Raw genomic sequence first — 13972 nt, 5'->3', positions numbered from 1 at the left:
GGTATGGGCTTGATGGAGGAACCACTACGGCCTGTGTTATACAGGAGGTCAGACTAGATGGTCATAATCATCTTTTCTGGCCTTAAAATCTATGCATATAGGCATTTTTCTGCTACTATTGAAAAAATTCTGGACATATTTTCTGTCATTCACTTGCAGTTGGAATAATTTAAATACAGTAAAAGGATTTCTTCTTCCATTGTGTCCTGAGCACTTTTGATTGCAAACAATGTATGTTAAACCAACAGGTCATAATTTCAGATTGTCACAGAGTGAGGTGGTTCTTTACAGAGGTGGGGCTCAGCTGCACCGCTGCAAGGTTTAGCCACCTCTCAAAGAAGAGGGAATGAGTGTAGGGGTCATCTGACAAGGGGCAACGTGTCATAAATATAAAGGGAAGGGTAAACCCCTTTGAAATCCCTCCTGGCCAGGGGAAAGCTCCTCTCACCTGTAAAGGGTTAAGAAGCTAAAGGTAACCTCGCTGGCACCTGACCAAAATGACCAATGAGGAGACAAGATACGTTCAAAAGCTGGGAGGAGGGAGAGAAACAAAGAGTCTGTGTGTCTGTCTATATTCTGTCTTTGCCGGGGATAGACCAGGAATGGTGTCTTAGAACTTTTAGTAAGTAATCTAGCTAGGTACGTGTTAGATTATGATTTCTTTAAATGGCTGAGAAAAGAACTGTGCTGAATAGAATAACTACTTCTGTCTGTGCATCTTTTTTGTAACTTAAGGTTTTGCCTAGAGGGGTTCTCTATATTTTGAATCTAATTACTCTGTAAGGTATCTACCATCCTGATTTTACAGGGGGGATTTCTTTATTTCTATTTACTTCTATTTTTATTAAAAGTCTTCTTGTAAGAAAACTGAATGCTTTTTCATTGTTCTCAGATCCAAGGGTTTGGGTCTGTGGTCTCCTATGCAAATTGGTGAGGCTTTTTATCCAACATTTCCTAGGAAAGGGGGGGTGCAAGTGTTGGGGGGATTGTTCATTATTCTTAAGATCCAAGGGTCTGGGTCTGTAGTCACCTAGGCAAATTGGTGAGGCTTTTTACCAAACCTTGTCCAGGAAGTGGGGTGCAAGGTTTTGGGAAGTATTTTGGGGGGAAAGACGTGTCCAAACAGCTCTTCCCCAGTAACCAGTATTAGTTTGGTGGTGGTAGCGGCCAATCCAAGGACAAAAGGTGGAATATTTTGTACCTTGGGGAAGTTTTGACCTAAGATGGTAAAGATAAGCTTAGGAGGTTTTTCATGCAGGTCCCCACATCTGTACCCTAGAGTTCAGAGTCGGGGAGGAACCTTGACAGCATGTGATTAGGAACCAGGCCTTCTGGGAGATATAAGGACAGCCTGTGCTGAGCCTGGACTGAGATCCCAGGGAGTTCAGACTTGGTCCAATCTGTTAAGGGCCAGGAAAGAGCCACAATGAGCTCACTGGAAGAGGCCCTGTGAGGAAAAGACAGAATAATTTTGGGGATAGGGCAGATGACCCAACTGGTTTAGGCTCTCAGGGACAGACACCCACAGGGGGTTGTGGGGGCTTATGTTCTCCTTCCGCATGGTAGGTTTTCTGGAGGAGGAAACTGATGCAGTGAGGGGAAGGGAATTGACCCCAAGGCCACACTTGTGAGTCTGTATCATAATACATATGCACAATGGAACTGCACTAAGGTTGTACTGACACCAGAGAAACTCCATTTTGAGGTCCCCAGACTTCATTTTGTATCCCTGGCTTCCATTTTGAATAAGCAAGAGTCACTCCACCATTAGATGGAAGCTGCAGGTCACATAGCGCTAAATATAGAATTGGCAGGAAAAAGGTAGTAAAAACAATGACTCAGCAGATCATAATACCGTCAGATAAATAATGGTTGCAAGTCTAAAAACAGAATTGGCAGTTAGCAAAAGAAGAGAAACAAATAGGATGATGCCATGTGTCTAAAAATAGAATTGAAAAAGGTATAAAAGTCAGTGTGTCAGAACAGTCAACATGGATTCACCAAGGGCAAGTCATGCCTGACCAACCTGATTGTCTTCTATGAGGAGATAACTGGATATGGGGAAAGTGGTAGACATGATATATCTTGACTTTAGCAAAGCTTTTGATACGGTCTCCCACAGTATTCTTGCCAGCAAGTTAAAGAAGTATGGACTGGATGAAAAGACTATTGCCAGCAGATCGAGGGAAGTGATTATTCCCCTCTATTCGGCACTGGTGAGGCCACACCTGGAGTATTGCATCCAGTTTTGGTCCCCCCACTACAAAAGGGGTGTGGACAAATTGGAGAGAGTCCAGCAGAGGGCAATGGAAATGATTAGGGGGCTGGGGCACCTGACTTACGAGGAGAGGCTGAGGGAACTGGGCTTATTTAGTCTGCGGGGGGGGGGAGGGGAGGAGGGAGTTGATAGCAGCCTTCAACTACCTGAAGGGGGGCTCCAAAGAGGATGGAGCTCGGCTGTTCTCAGTGGTGGCAGATGGCAGAACAAGAAGCGATGGTCTCAAATTGCAGTGGCGAAGGTCTAGGTTGGATATTAGGAAACACTATTTCACCAGGCGGGTGGTGAAGCACTGGAATGGGTTCCCGAGGGAGGTGGTGGAATCTCCATCCTTAGAGGTTTTTAAGGTCAGGCTTGACAAAGCCTTGGCTGGGATGATTTAGTTGGTGTTGGTCCTGCTTTGAGCAGGGGGTTGGACTAGATGACCTCCTGAGGTCTCTTCCAACCCTGATATTCTATGATTCTATGATTTTGGTTAGGACTGTTTATTTATTTATTTTTATCAAAATAGTTGTCCTGGCAAAACTTCTATTGCAGACAGTTACATCTTTATAAAAGTGCCTTAAATCAATATAGCTTATTTCCCTCCCTGTACTGGAATAGCTATACTAGTGGTATAAAGCAACTTTATACTGATCTGTGTCTGCTTTGTACTACTTTAACTATACTAGTAAAGCTCAAGCAGTACAACTTCCTAGTGTAAACAAGCCCCTGCTCACCCACACCTGTGCACATTTATATTAAATTTTAAAAAAGGTCAGGTTCTTGCTAACAGGGAAGAGAGATTGCCTCCCAACAGGAAAAATGACACTCAGATACGTGGCCCTCAGATACTGTGCGGACGGGCACCCATTGAAAATGAACCAGATGCATAGTTGCCTGGTTATGACAGCCACACTGCCATTCATCTGGTAGCATCAGCATTAGGTGCCAGGGTATTTGTAATTTGAAATTAGAGTCGGTCAGAACACAGAATTTCCAGGCTGTGGGAAATTCTGACATCTTGAAATTTACATTTTTGTCCTGCATAGGGACAAAAAGTTGAAATCTTGAAATATCTAGCAGATTGGAAATTCTGAAATATTTTTATTTTGAAATATCAAAGCATCCCTATCAAAAAAATTTTATTTGAGAATGTCAGAACACTGATATAAAAGATTTAATATATATTAAATATATGCATAATAAATTTAATATTAAAATTAATATATTATAAAAGACAAGATTAAACGAAAAAATCAGAACAAAACAAAATACCCTATTTTCATTTTGTATGGTTTCAAAACTCTTCTGTTGGAAACTATGCTGAAATTGGCATGTTCCTGTGAAACATTTTGCTTTTGTCAAAACACCATATTCCAGAGGGAAACTGTCCCATCTAATTTTTTTGACCAGTTCTACTTAAGTGATTTTTTTAGTTCTTTGTAGTCTAAGATGAAGCCTACTCAACCCCACCATTTGAAGATGGACCTAAATTCTGCATCTTGGCAGGGGTTTAGACAAGATGACCCTTGTGGTCCCTTCTAACCCTATGGTTCTGTGATTCTATATCAGGGCCTGGAGTTTAAGGGTCTGTGTATGCTGAAGAAACATTTAACTGACTTTAAAAACAGCACTGCTAAACTGATTTTCGACCTGTGAGTGCTGTAGTAGAGACCAGCTTCCAGGCTGTTTAAGGCAGCATGACCTACTTTTAGTGAATTAGTTTTCTGACTGAGAGTGCTCCAAGCACCCTAAGAACTGGCTGAAGTAGATGACACTTTTAACAGGTCTAGAGGACAGATTCAGGCTAATCAGCTTCGGTCTGGACTATTTTAGCAACAGTGTGAATGAGGACAAACTAAAAGAGTTCAACTGGCCATTCTGCTACTGTCCAACAATGCACCAGTGGCATTTCAAAATCTCCCACAAAGCACTGCGTCTGAGAGCTGAAATAGTAATTGTGGGGTAGGTATCCAGAGAGTGTTGATAATGCAACAGCTTAAGAGCAGAACTATGCAGACGTGTTGCAAAACTGCAATGGTTCTTGAACTGATCCAGTGTGGCTGGGGTGGGAGCACTGACATGGGTCGGTTCCAGATGGTTCAGTCCCCTAGTGCGAGGTTAACCTCGCACCAGCAGCAGGAGTGTCAGAGCACTCCAAGCAGAGCTGGGCACCAGGGATGGGGTGAGGCAGAAATCCATTAATCTGGTTTGCGGCTATCCGGCTGGTGAACTGCTCTTGACTTAGCTGGACAAGCATTGAAGCCTAAACTCCCTGCATTGCCAGAGCTGTTTCCCTTCTGATGCCTTTGCGAATCTGGAGAGGAAATTCCCAGCAATAAAACCCACTGAGGGCTTCCAAGGGGGAAATTGCAATCAAAAACAAATCCGCAGTGCTCAGCAGCTTCTAGTCCCTCCCCCACTCCCCAGTGCCCGTCCCTCCCTGTTCCAGCCCCTCCTGCTGCAACCCTGCTAGAGAAAGCAAGGAAGGAGGAACTCCTGTTGCTGACTGGTTGGCAGCCCTGCAAGTGGAAATATTCTGAATGCAGCAGCCATGGCCTCAGGAAATAACCTGATGGAGAAGCTCCAAGATGAAGTGTCCTGCTCCATCTGCCTGGAGTATCTGAGGGACCCTGTGACCATCGACTGCGGGCACAACTTCTGCTGTGTGTGCATCACTGACTATTGCGAGAGGTGGGAGGGCTCCACGACTGAGGTGTTCTTCTGCCCTCAGTGCAGAGGAGGGTTCCTTCAGACCACGTTTAGGCCCAACAGGCAGCTGGCGAACATTGTGGAGGGCATTGAGCAGTTGGCACTGCAGCCAGGCAAGGAGCCCAAGGAGAAGCTGTGTGAGAAGCATGGCAAGAAGCTGCGTCTCTTCTGCGAGGATGATGGGGAGGCCATTTGCCTGGTGTGCGACAAGTCCCGGGTGCACCGCTCCCACACTGTGATCCCCATCGAGGAGGCTGCCCAGGACTACAAGGTAGGAGCAGTGACAAGCATCCAACTAGCCAGAGCCATGAGAGGGGTTGGGGCTGTTGGGCAAAGCTCCAGGGATGTGCTCTACCCCCATTCCCAGTCCCCTGAGTTCTGGGCTCTTAGGAGCCTGGACTGTGGTTCCTGCCTGGGGTTTTAGACAGGGAAGGTGCCTGTCTCTGACCTAAGCCCTGGGCCCTGGTTAGGGGATCCCATCTGTAGCCATGGAGTTCTCCATTCTCCAGAGCCCATGAACAGAGTTCTCTCAGCCAGAGAGGGCATCCACGGAGCAGCTGTGAGGGGCTCTCTCCCCAACACAGAGCTTCCCAGGCTGCGACCCCACCCCCTGCTTGAGCAGGTTGGGCACCCAGCCCAAGAGCATGTGAACAAACTGATGGAGGACATGGTTCTACACTGCTACTGGCCCTGGAGCTGGGCCCCTCACCACTGCTGCCACAGAGCTGGGCACTGGCTGTCTGCCCCCTTACCACTGCCTTGTGAAGCCAGGCTCTGGCCTCCCCCTCACTGCTGCCCTCCAGAGATGAGCTCCACCTGGCTTCCCCCTCACCGCCGCCCCCTGGAGGCGAGCCCTGTCTAGCCACCCCCTCACTACCACTCCCTGGAGGCGAGCCCCGTCTAGCCACCCCCTCACCACTGATCACCGGAGACAAGCATTGTTTATCTTCCCCCTCACTGTGGTGCTGGAACAATTTGTATAGTGAGTCATTGAGCCACACTGTAAACCCTGTATAAAATGGAAACCACTTTAAGCCAGGGGTGCTGCCGCACCCCAGCACCCGCAGTTCCAGCACCTATGACTCCCTCCCTGGAGACGGGGCTCATCTGGCCTCCCCCTCACCACTGCTACCTGGAGGTGAGTCCTGTCTGGCCTCCGCCTCACTGCTGCCCCCTGGCGGGGAGCCCCGTCTATCTGACCCTTCACTGCTGCCTCCCAACCCAGAGCCAGGCCCCATCTAGCTGACCCCTCACTGCTGCCCCCCCGGGCAGAGTCAGACCCTAGGTGGGGGTGCACTCACCACTGTCCCCTGGAGCCAAGCCTGAGCCCTTGTTTTGGAATGGATAACTGCCGAGAAGAGGGGAGCAGGACCCCTGCCCAGTCACCTGTGACAGCCCTGGGGTGCCAGCCTCTCTGCTTCTTCCCCTGACTAGTTCAATGGTCGCTATGGGAGTGAAGGATGCTGTGAGGGACCCATGCCCTTACCCAATGCTCCACAGGTCGAGGAGCGGTTCTCTGTAGCCATTGGAGCCCCATTTCGGAATCCTTCTTTGAGCCCCCCAGTGGAATGGATTGCCTAGGGAGGTGGTGGAATCTCCAAGGCCCGGCTTGACAAAGCCCTGGCTAGGATGATTTAGTTGGGGTTGGTCCTGCTTAGAGCAGAGGGTTGGACTAGATGACTCCCTGAGGTCTCTTCCAACCCTGATATTCTATGATTCTATAATTCTAAGTGGGCACTGGGAGGATTCAGCCCCATTTTCTCCCCACAGATGAAACTGCAGGAAGCTCTGGATCTTTTGAGACAAGTGATGGGAGAGATTTCAAAGCTCCAGGCCCAAGAGGGGAAGAAAACCACCCAGTGGAAGGCAGGTGTCGTGAGTGTGATCCCACCACAGCCTCCCCTGTGCCATGGGACTGGGTGCCCCAAGCAATAGCATGAGGGTCTGGCACATTTGCTAAGGGGGGACATTCACACTGAGTACCTGATTTTTTGCTCACATTGGTTTTACTTCAATTTAACTCCAGTGGCTCCTGATTTTTCCCTGTGTAACTGAGATCAGAATCAGGCCCCGAGACTATAATGGAGCATCCCGGTGGGACACGAGTGGAAAATTCCCTCCAGAGGGGACTATGACATAAGTCTGGCAGAGCGGGGGAGGGCACCGTTGCTGCATTGTTCCCAGGAGAAGAGCATACAGCAGAATGACATCACAGTCACACTCCTCAGCCTCTGCTGCCAGCCTGAGGCCAGCTTACCTCAATCACAACAGTTTATCATAATGGGCCCCTCTGGCAAGGTGTGAGGCCTGCTTGGAATGTGTGTGTCCCCCAAACCCAGCTCTGTTAATAGTTGGAGCCCCCCACATTTTGCAAATGAATCTGTTTCCCCAGTATCCTGGAAACTGATTGAGTCACTTTCAAACTGTCCTGCCCAGGCAGTTGTGCAAGCCCTGCCCATTGCACAATCCGAGGGACCAGGAAGTGCTGTGTCACCGCAGAGTCTGAGCAGCTCTTGTACTGGGCTTGCTCCCAGCTCTGCTCCGTCCGAGGGGGGGCAGGGCCCAGCTTCGTGGTGCATGGCTCAGTCTGACTCCCTGCCATGGCGTTTCTGAGGCGTTCCTGGCCCTGTTGGCATGGCATGGAACCAAAGTACTGCTGCACCAGGCCAGCCGGATAGGCTTAGCCAGAGCCAGCCCATTAGTTACACATAGCTGGGAGGGGCTTTGTAGAGCCCATGGCACACTGTAGTGGGGACTGCATGGCTCAAGGGCTGATGATAGGATATGGAGTCTTTCACCCCTTTCCAGGTCCAATCCAGCAGTGACTGAAAGTTGTTGCTGGCTGATGATCTCTCTAGTGACTCATGGACTGAGTTTGGGGCGGTTCTCAGTCCACTTGCCAGCAGACAAATGTCCACGACACAAAAATACCCACACCTGCAACTGACATCAATTGGCATCTTGTTGGCAAACAAACAAGGGAGGGTAGATCTCAACCTTTCAATCCCGCCCACAGGTTACATAATGTGTGTGTGGGGGAAGGCGGGGCGCAGGGGGATGTGCACTGCCCCTGCCCATGTAGAGTGGACCTTACCTCTGGCTGGTTCATCAGGCTGCGGAGCTCGTGGCTGTGCAATCACTGTGCTCCATTATCCTTTGGCTGGCATTCCCTCCTGCCCTGCTGTGGGGCCGAGGTGGCATGCCAGTGCAGATGAGCCCATAGGAGTCTGTGTGCCCAGAGCTGGAACAGCAGGAACTGTGTGCCGAGCAGGAGCCATTCCTGCCCGCTGCCTGTGTAGCCTCACCCACTGGAGCTGACCAAACAGCCATTTTCTGTGGGAAAACCTCTAGCACAAACAATTTCCACCAGTGCCATTAATAGCTCAAGAATAGAGGGTGGGGAGGGTTGAGGCTAAGGGGCATGGTGGCATGATGGCAGGGACAAGTGGGGATGACAGAATGAATGGGGGGGCACCCTAGGGGCAAGGGGGACAATAGCAGGGACAAAGGGGCAGTTTGTTACAGTGTGCTAGGAGCATATTATTATAGCATGAAACAGGGGTGGCCAAACTTACCGGCCCTCTGACCCACATACGACAATCTTCAGAAGTTCAAGAGCTGGGGCCCGGTGCTCGGGGCTTCAGCCCCACAGGAGGTGCCTGCTGGGGTTTGGGGCTTCAGCCCCACTCCTGCTGAAGCCCTGAGACCCCCGTCCCTGCTGTGCAGAAACCTGTACCCCACCACCCCACTGCAAGGCAGAGGTTCCAAGCTCCCCGCTGAAGTCTGGTAGGTGGAGAATGGTGGGGGGGGAATGTGGGGAGGCTCTGTGAGCCACACTTTAATGCTAAAAGAGCCACATGCGGCTCATGAACCACAGTTTGGCCACCCCTGGCATAAAAGATCCCACAGGGCCCAACCCTTCTCCTTTAAACCCCCAGCAAATGGGCCATGGTTCCCAACCCACAACCTTTAGACCGCCAGTAAATGGCCTGTGCCCAACCCACCACCTACAGATCCCCAGGAAACAGCCTGTGAGGCCCAACCCACCTCCTCTAGATCCCCCCAGTAAACAGCCCACCAGCCTACTACCTACTACCCCATAACCCTCAGTAAACTGTCCTGTTGTCAAATTTGGCCTTACCCCACTGGGGTTCCTTCCTCCCTCACATGGTTTCTGCCCCTGCAGGAGAAGGTGAGGGCGCAGAAAAAGCTCATTGTAGCTGAGTTTGCCAAGCGCCATCGGGCTCTAGAAGAGGAAGAGCAGCTGCTTGTGTGCAGGCTGGAGGAGGAGGAGGAGGAGACTCTGCAGAAGCTTCGGGGGAATGCAGCGTTCCTGGTAGAGCAGAGCTCTAGCCTGGCCCAGCTGATAACGGAGATCGAGCAGAAGTGCCAGCAGCCAGCCACTGACCTGCTCAAGGTGAGAGCCCCTCTCATGGTGTGATGAGCTTCCTCCGGGTGCCATATGGGACTGGGATACCACTGAGCCCGCCTGTCCCACCAGCTTGGGTTCCCCTTACTCTGTGCTGCTGTGACAGGCTCTCAAGCCCCCTTCCAGCACACACACAGGTAGGAACACACCCAGCGGCGGTTATATTCACCCAGATGCTGAGATCTGCTCTGCCTGGGACGCTCAGCTAAGGAATTGCCCAGCACTCAAATGTACACCGCCTCTGGAGTGTAGACCCAAAATTGTATCATCTTGCGCTGCACAGAGAACTGTACAGCGTAAGCTCATTGAAATCAGCTCCCTCCCGCAATGTGGAGTAAGATATGCACAGCTTTTTGCCCCCCACCCCAGTTATGAATTCCACAAACTGGTTTTAGAGAAAATAAAATAAAATAAAAACGAGTTTATTAAGTGATTATAAGGGATAGCAAACAGATCAAAGCAGATTACCTAACAAATGAAACCAACACACAAGCTAAGTTTAATATACTAAAGAAACTGGTTTTAACTAGCAAATTCTCACCCTAAAGGTTGTTTTAGGCAGATTGCAGAGGTTCTTGAAGGCAAGCTGCTCTTGCTTTCATCTTAAAACTCCAGGTATTTCTTTCACAGGCCAGACACCCGCTAACCTGGGTTCAGTCATTTCTTCCCCAGTTCAGTCTTAGGTGATTACAGCAGTCATGTTTGGCATAGGCGCCGACTCCATGGGTGCTGCGGGGCTGGAGTACTCACAGGGTAAAAATTAGCAGGTGCTCAGCACCCACCGGCAGCCAAGCTCCCCTCGCCCCACCTCCTCCCTCTCTCCCAAGTGCGCCGTGTCCCTGCTCCTCCCCCTCCCTCCCAGTGCTTCCTGACGCCTGGCTGCCCACTCACTGGGGGGAGGTTTGTAACAGGGAAGGGGAGCAGCCACTGGAGCAGCCTCCCAAGGCCCTTTTGGGGCATAGGTGCTGACTTCTGCTCCTGCCGGTGGGTGCTCAACCCCCCTCTGCCCCCAGCCCCACCCCGACTCCACCCCTTCCATGAGGCCCCGCCTCTGCCCCGCCCCCATTCCAACTCCTTCCCCGAAGTCCCTGCCCCAACTCCACCCCCTCCCTGCCCCTATTCCGACTACTTCCCCAAATCCCTGCCCTGGCCCTGCTTCTTCCCTGCCTCCTTCCCTGAGCGCACCACGTTCTCACTCCTCCTCTCCCCCCACAGAGCGGCCAAACAGCTGTTTGGTGGCAGCTGGATGGGAAGTGCTGGGAGGTAGGTTGAGGAACGGGGACGCAGTGCGCTCAGGGGAGTAGGCGGAGGAGGAAGTGGGGCAGGGCGGAGGGGAGCTTGGCTGCCGGTGGGTGCGGAGCACCCACTAATTTTTCCCCATGGGTGCTCCAGCCCCGGAGCACCCATGGAGTCGGTGCCTATGCTTTGGGGTCACTGTGGGGAGCCTCTGACCTGGGCGATGCTGGATGGTCAGAATGGTACCTCCTGGCTGTGACCTCTGTGGGTCTAAGAACGTTTAATTTTCAGTAACACCCCCGGTCTCATGGGCCGTTTTCAGCTACTTCAAGCCAGCCAGCTGCCAGTCCCAAGGGACCTTCCTGCTTGCTTAGAATCGGAGTGACTCAATGAGACCATTGGTTGGGAGGATCAGTAACACTTTGTGTTCCAGCAATACCATTGGAAATCCTGAGACTCCCGAGACTCTTTCTGTGCTCGCTGGAGACCGCCCCCCATACCTCCTGATTAAGTCCAGTTTCAGAAAGGCATGATCTGCTGAGGCCACAGCAAGGCACAGTGCTGTGCAAGACAGGGCTGGGAGCTGGGTTGCTGCAGTTGGTGCTTCACACTGCAGTTAAGAGCCCTCTCTCTCAGTGGCACTTATCTGGCTGCCCTGGTGTCAGAACCTCACAGTCTTCAATGCATTTATCCTCACACACCCTGTGAATAAGGCAGTGCTGTTATCCCCATTGTACAGACACTGAGGGCCAGAGAGACTCAGTGACTCACCCAAGCAGTGAATGGCTGAGCCAGAAACTGAACTTCAATTTCCTGAGCCCAAGGCTGGTACCCCGACCACTCACCATCCATCCCCTGGTGGCTGTTTTCTACCAGGTACATTTCCAAGGCTCTTTGCAAGAGAAGAAGAAACTGAACGTTTTAAAAAATGAAAGTCGAGCTTCTTCTTTATGTTCCCAGGCCCAGATTTTCCAAGATATTTAAGGTATTGAAATCAGTGGGAGTTAGGCGCCTAAATACCATGGAGGATCTGGGTCCCAGGCCCTGTACATTAGGGAAGTCCTTAGCCATGGGCTTCCTTGGGCTGCAAAGGCTGGAAGAGTGAGAGAGAGAGATGAATCTGGAGGAGGCAGGATGCTGGACTGGCTGGGCAAAGATCTGGCTTGGCATGGAAAATCCTCACTAAGAGGCAGACCTTTAATTGCTTTGTGTTTTCTCTCCCTTTAGGATGTGAAAAGCACGTTGATCAGGTAGGAGAGACATTTCAGGTCCCCATTGTGTTCCTGTTAGAGGCATCATAGATGGGCCCTACGGCTGGCTGTTGTATGCTAAATAGCTAACGTCTTCTCCTTAGGAGCCACAGTGTGAAGCTTCAGGAGCCAGAGGCCGTTCACACGGAGCTACAGGATTCCTATGAGGTCCCCAGGGTGATGGAAACACTGCAGAAATACGGAGGTAAAGGAGGGCAGATACAAAGGGGGCAATCAGGAGCTGGGCATGGCAGTCTATGGGAAGGGAATGCAGGGGAGCTCAGGGGGCTGTGTGATTTGGGGTTCATGGACAGGGGTGAAAGTAAAATTGATCTCTTACCATTACGGGGGGGGCGTGGCTTCAGCCCCCACCAGAACGGCTGGGGCCTTGGGCAGAAGGGGTGGGCCTGGGGCTCAGCATCCCCCAGCCCATCTGCGCTGCCTGTCCTGCGCTGCCCGGGGCTCCGGTCACTGATGTGGAGCCTGGACCCTTTTAAATCGCCAGCCCCAGGGCGGCTGCTCCTTTTGTGCCCCCCCCCCCGCCGTCGGTGGCCCAGGGGGATGGAAAAGGGGAGACGACATTAAAGTGTTGCCACGGCAGCGCTTTAAGCAGGGTCCTTTGCCGCAGCAGCGCTTTAACGTCGCTGCCCCTTTTGTGCCCCCCCCCGTTGGCAGTCCTGATGGGGGGGACGCAAAAGGGGACGCCAATGGGGGCACAAAAGGGGCAGCAACGTTAAAGCGCTGCCATGGCAGCGCTTTAAGCAGGGTCCGTTAAAGTGGTGCCATGGCAGCGCTTTAAAGTCAGCTGTAAGGGCTGGTACCGGCAGTCACTTTTTACCGGTGTGCCGTACCTGCCCTACCACCTTACTTTCACCCCTGCACATGGGTCTCTGGGTCAAAGGCTTGAGCCCCCAGAACAAAATGCTCAGGTGCAGGTTTATTTAGTGTGTTGATGAAAGGGGCAGAGGCCCGGGGAGGAAATACAGGGCCAGAGAAGAACCACAAGTGCCAAGCACAGAAGTGTGTGTGTGTGTGTGAGAGAGAGAGCATGTGTGCTTGTGGGTGTGACTGCATATATGAGTGTGTGTGTGTGTGTGTGTGTATTAGACAGATGTGTAGCTCATCAGCTCTGCTCGCAGGGCCTGTGTGCATCTCCTAGATCTGCCTGCAGTTTTATGCTTGGACAGAGCCCCAAATCCAGAGCAAAACCATCATGATTTGCCTGGATCCAGGGCCAATCTGGGTTCCCCCACCTACCTCAGCCAGGGATTTTCAGAGAAGAAGCTCCTAAGCCCAGGAGACATAGGGCTGATTAGCCCCTACCGGAGCCAGGAGGCGCAACAGTGTCCTTTGTACAGTAGCTGAGGTCCCAGGTGCAGACCCCTCACTGCCCAGTGCAGCCCTCCTGCCCAGAAACCAATCCAGCTGTGCTGTGTGGAATCCCCTGTGTAGATGCCCGGCTGGTGGGTCATTCTCACATGCTCAGAGTCACGATTTGGCAATTTGGGATTGAGGAGGATTTTGCCCACATCAGACTGGCAGATACCTGATGGGTGGGGCAGGTGTTCCCCTTCCTCTGCAGCAGGGAGCAGGGATCACCTGCTGGGATCATCTGGGCAGATCCTACCTAATTAATTTCCTGCCCTGGCAGGGACCTTGGGCATTGGCAGCACCTCGGTCTCTTCTCTTCTCTGCCTGTGGCCCACAACAATGGAGTCTCCTGGGGACTGGAATGCTTTGGTCTGACTGAAATCATTGGGCTGTTTTAGACATGTTCTTAGTGTCCAAACTGAGAAATAAAATCTCCCTTTGTATAAACAGTGTGGTTGTGTTCTCTGCTTCCAGAAGAGGCAGACCTTTAATTGCTTTTGTGACCATGTCGATGGCCTGACAAGTGCCCCAGTGCACTTCTGAAAAGTGCATTTCCTATCTACTCTTCCTACCCAACAAAGATGGTTTGGGTGGAATGAACCCTTCATTGCCTATGAGGAGTGATTAATAAGACTGGGACTTTTCAGCTTGGAAAAGAGACGACTAAGGGGAGATATGATAGAGGTCTATAAAATCATGACTGGTGAGGAGAAA

The 13972-nt window shown here is 51.4% G+C and overlaps 1 protein-coding gene across 2 annotated transcripts; it reads left to right on the top strand.

Annotated features, from left to right (window-relative positions):
* Positions 1 to 4775: 4775 nt before the first annotated feature.
* On the top strand, positions 4776 to 13705 carry LOC144277680 (E3 ubiquitin-protein ligase TRIM58-like). 2 transcript variants are annotated; one of them, XM_077838619.1, is made up of 6 exons: positions 4776 to 5243; positions 6743 to 6838; positions 9159 to 9389; positions 11865 to 11887; positions 11992 to 12092; positions 13539 to 13705. In XM_077838619.1, exons 1-6 carry the CDS (start codon positions 4815 to 4817, stop codon positions 13631 to 13633), a joined length of 975 nt encoding a protein of 324 aa, XP_077694745.1. In that variant the 5' UTR covers positions 4776 to 4814; the 3' UTR covers positions 13634 to 13705. The 2 variants fall into 2 exon arrangements, with proteins under 2 accessions (XP_077694745.1, XP_077694746.1); XM_077838620.1 differs by lacking the exon at positions 11865 to 11887.
* The last annotated feature ends 267 nt before the right edge of the window (positions 13706 to 13972 follow it).

This window comes from Eretmochelys imbricata, chromosome 20, assembly GCF_965152235.1.
Source record: "Eretmochelys imbricata isolate rEreImb1 chromosome 20, rEreImb1.hap1, whole genome shotgun sequence".
NCBI classification, from domain to species: domain Eukaryota; kingdom Metazoa; phylum Chordata; order Testudines; family Cheloniidae; genus Eretmochelys; species Eretmochelys imbricata.
Note: the sequence above shows the minus strand (reverse complement) of the source record. Positions and strands in the feature narration are given on the sequence as shown.